The sequence below is a fragment of the Vombatus ursinus genome, unplaced genomic scaffold, assembly GCF_900497805.2.
Source record: "Vombatus ursinus unplaced genomic scaffold, bare-nosed wombat genome assembly UNPS02014811.1, whole genome shotgun sequence".
In the NCBI taxonomy this organism is placed as follows: Eukaryota; Metazoa; Chordata; class Mammalia; order Diprotodontia; family Vombatidae; genus Vombatus; species Vombatus ursinus.
This window is the reverse complement of record NW_020954589.1, coordinates 16,330,730-16,334,776: the sequence shown is the minus strand read 5'-3', so window position 1 is coordinate 16,334,776 and position 4,047 is coordinate 16,330,730. Positions and strand designations below refer to the sequence as shown.

The 4,047-nt window shown below is 38.6% G+C and overlaps 1 protein-coding gene across 1 annotated transcript in view; it reads right to left on the bottom strand.

The window, feature by feature from the left end:
- Positions 1–3,653, bottom strand: part of DNAH8 (dynein axonemal heavy chain 8) — a 404,075-nt gene extending 400,422 nt beyond the window's left edge. The window contains exons 1-2 of the mRNA XM_027876336.1: positions 3,150–3,653; positions 2,900–3,034 (exon numbers count right to left, since the gene is read on the bottom strand). Coding sequence (XP_027732137.1) covers positions 2,900–3,034; positions 3,150–3,653 — 639 coding nt within the window. The remainder of the gene's footprint in view (positions 1–2,899; positions 3,035–3,149) is intronic.
- Positions 3,654–4,047: the final 394 nt, after the last annotated feature.

Genomic DNA, 4,047 nt, shown 5'->3' with positions numbered 1-4,047 from the left:
AAAAAAAAAAAAAAAAAAAAAAAAAAAAAAAAAAAAAAAAAAAAAGGAACTGGACTACAAAAAGTTACTATGGTGACAGAGAAGATCAATGCACAAACTTAGAATAGGACAACAGTGTCAAAATGGCTACCTGTGAAGCCTCAAAGAAAAATGTAATTTGGTGTCAGGCACCAAAAGAACTCCTGGAAGAGTTTTAAAAGGATTTTTAAAAAGCAAATTAGAGAAGTAGAAGAAAAATTAGGAAAAGCAATGAGGGTAATGCAGAATCATGGAAAAAGAGTCAACAGCTTGGTAAAAGAAACACCAAAAATGAGGGGGAGGGGAAGATACACAAAAATTCAATGAAGAAAAGAACTCCTTAAAAAACAGAATTGGTCAAATGGAAAAGGAGATACAAAAGCTCACTGAAGAAAATAATTCCTTAAAAATTAGAATTTGGCAAGTGGAAGCTGATGACTTTATGAGACATCAAGAAAGAATAAAACAAACACAAAAGAATAAAAAAAAGATGAAAATGTGAAATTTCTCACTGGAAAAACAACTGATCTGGACAACAGATCTAAGAGAGATAATTTAAGAATTATTGTACTACCTGAAAGCCATGATTAAAAAAAAAAGTCTAGACAACATTTTTCACGACATTACCAAGGAAACTGCCCTGATATCCTAGAATCTGAGGAAAAAAATAGAAATTGAAAGAATCAACTGATCACCAACTGAAAGAGATCCCAAAATGAAAACTTCTAGAAATATTATTTATATATAACATATATAAATCTTTTCCATCTTTTTTCTGCTTACTGTCCTAATTTTTTATCTTGAGTATCCTTGGGATGACTTTTCTTAGTTAAATGTCTTGCCTATCTTTCTTTAAAGGACTTTGCTCTCTACTGCTTCTCTCATATTTATGGGATTTTACTGCTCATAACTGTTCATCAACCTTCTTCATACAATACAACAAATGAGTTCCTATTCTAATTGACATTGCATTTGGTATCCATTTCTATGCATTTGGTAAATAAGTCAGATGTTTGCTGACTAATATATTTTCTAGTCTCCTTGTGGCAAATGACTTACTAAATTTCTGCTTTATGGGCTAAACTTCCATATAAAATTATTATATAATTGATGTGAATGTCATTTCTGTTGTCTACTTCCAATTTTTGAAGGGTCATTACTTGTTTAAATGGTTTAGGATTAATTTGCTTCAACTATATATCATATCTTTTCCTTATGATTCTTTCTTTATGCTCTTGACTAATTCTGATTTTACCTGTAACAAACTGATGTTTTGAATTTGATTCAAGGATAACTTCCACATCAATAACAAATCTTTTCCTGTCTATTAAAATATAATCTTTCATTTTTATGGACATTACTTGATGTTCTCCATATTTAGTTTCTATCAATTCTTTTCTTGAAGAAAGTATTCATGGAGGCAGCTAGGTGGCGCAGTGGATAGAGCACTGGCCCTAAAGTCAGGAGGACCTGAGTTCAAATCCAGCCTCAGATACATAACACTTACTAGCTGTGTGACTCTGGGCAAGTCACTTCACCCCCAATCGCCTCACAAAAAAAAAAAAGGAGAGAGAGAAAGAAAGAATGAAGAAAGTATTCATGATATAAAAGCTGAATGAACAGGCAGGACAGAGAAATTTAAAGTGGCAAATTGATGACTCCCAAACAGTGGAACATATAGATCATGACCATAGATGAAAGTTCTTAACTTTTTTGTGTGTCATGGTCCCCACTGGTAATTTGGTAAAGCCTATGGACAAATTCTCAAAATAATGTCTTTAAATGCATAAAATACATAGCATCACAAAGGAAACAAATCATATTCAAATAATTATCAAAATATTGAAAAAAAAGTTCACAGATCCCAGGTTAAGAATCCCTTGCTCTAGATAATATTAGCTTTGAGTGACAAAACTAAAGTCTACTTCATAAGCCAACCAATTCATATCTGTATTTCAATGTCTGTATTTATGTTTTGGATCATATCCAAATCTGTAAAATAACACATCTTATCATAATAGGATACTATTATATTATAATATATAACATATAAGTTCTTAAATATTTGTCTAATATGGTACATAAGAAAAAAGTGTGGGTCTTTACAATCCTCGGAATTTTGGCAAATTTAGTTCCTTTGTTTTGAAGAAGATCTGTATCTTGTATTGAACATGTATTGAACATGTTTTATTTTGGGTTTTTTGTTTGTTTTTTTATGTACCTGACATAGGTCTTATCAACTGCTTGCTCTTACTTCTGGTGATGAGTCCTGTTCCAGCTCCAGTCACAAATTGGCGATTTAGAATCAGGGTTCAATAAAAATTCTAAGCTCTGGGCTTACTCTGTCTCTACAGCTACTAGAAAAGGTTTCTTCATTGCTGTGGAAGCCTAGAAAACAGCCATAGGGACTTCTTGTAGTCAAGTACTTGTGATCTATTAATGTTCTCAGTTTGTTTACAGTCAGGATCACAATAAAATTAACTATTCCCTAATTCATCTTTGGGCTGTTCATTTTTTCCTTCCAGACTTTTGTATCTGTACTTAATATGGCTAACTTTCTCCCTTCTGAATATAATTTCATTTATTTTTAACCAGTTTTCTAACTTATAAAATAGCTTATGTATTCAATTCTATCCTAACTTAATTTGGGAGTTAACCAAATTTTCCGTTTCCCTGTGTTCACAATAGTGGACCTGACATGAAAAAAAATATTTAGCTATCCTATAATAATCCAAAAATAGGCCTTTTGTGGTCAAGAACACACACCCACTTCAGTCGTCCCAAACCATTTTTTTCTTCAGCATGGCTCTCAGTTTTCCAACTACATATTCACAAATACCACCAAAAAAGAATGAGGGTCACGTAAGAATTTCTTACTTACCGTTACGCTGTCCAAGATCATGTCTTCAATTGCTGTGACGTCCAAACTGAGCTTCTCCGCGAGGACCTCGAATATGTGCTTGTAGGTCGAGTCGATCTTCATCCTTCGGCCTTCCCTCGCGTCCCTGTATCTGGCCTAAAGCGGGAGAAGCAGAGCACAGCCGTCTGTCCGTCCGTCTGGCCTCGGGCCACGTGCAACACATGCAAACCCCCTCCCCTCCCCCTCCCCCCGCCCCCGGCTCGCGGAGGACCTGCTTCTCTTTCAGCGTCTCCTGCAGGGCCTGGATGCCGCTCATGCTCCGAAGGAACTTGGACGCTCTGCGGGACTGCGGAACGACGCCTTCGCCAGCGGACAGAGTTCGGCCGGGGGACCACTTCCGAGGGCGGGCAGTATCGAGGGCGCTGTCCTTGGGATGCAACGCGGGCTTTTCGGTCTCGGGGGCCGCCGGGGCCGCCGCCGGGGCTGCGGGCGCTTCTTCTTGCACGCCTGTCGGAGCCGGACCCTCTCCTTCCCCAGGGCCCGCTTCCCCTTCCCGCTCAGCGGGGGCGCCACCCTCCGGTGGAGGGGCCCCTTCTGGAGGGACAGCGGGAGGCGAGGGAGAGGCGGCGTCTCCCGGAGGGGCGCCCTCATCGGGAGAAGAGGGCGCAGCGCCCTCTTCTGGCGGAGAAGGAGGAGAAGCGGCGCCCTCTTCTGGCGGAGGTTGGTCAGCGCCCTCTTCCGCCGGAGGTTGGTCAGCGCCCTCTTCCGCACTCATGTTTGTTCTTCCTTTTTTTTCCCTAAAGGACACTTTCAGCCTCAAAACCTGCATTTTAAAAAAAGTTAATTAAAAATTTTTTAAAAATTGAGCATGTTTAATAATTTATTTTCCAACTTCACGGGTTGCAAAATTCCCCTGTCTGCCTTCTCTTTCCAGATTACATGAGCAGCCTAGCATCCTGAGAGAATTGCTCAACTGTTAACCAAGATGCTGATGTCATTTAGGCTAAACACTGTCCTTTCTACACAGGTTTAAATCAAGTAAAATATCAGCTATTGAAGAAAACCTAATGTACAATAATACCTGCCTTACTCAAAATCATTTTTAAAAATAGAATAAAATTTAAGAATCTCAAAGCAAAAATAACTGACCTGGAAAACATATTGAGGAG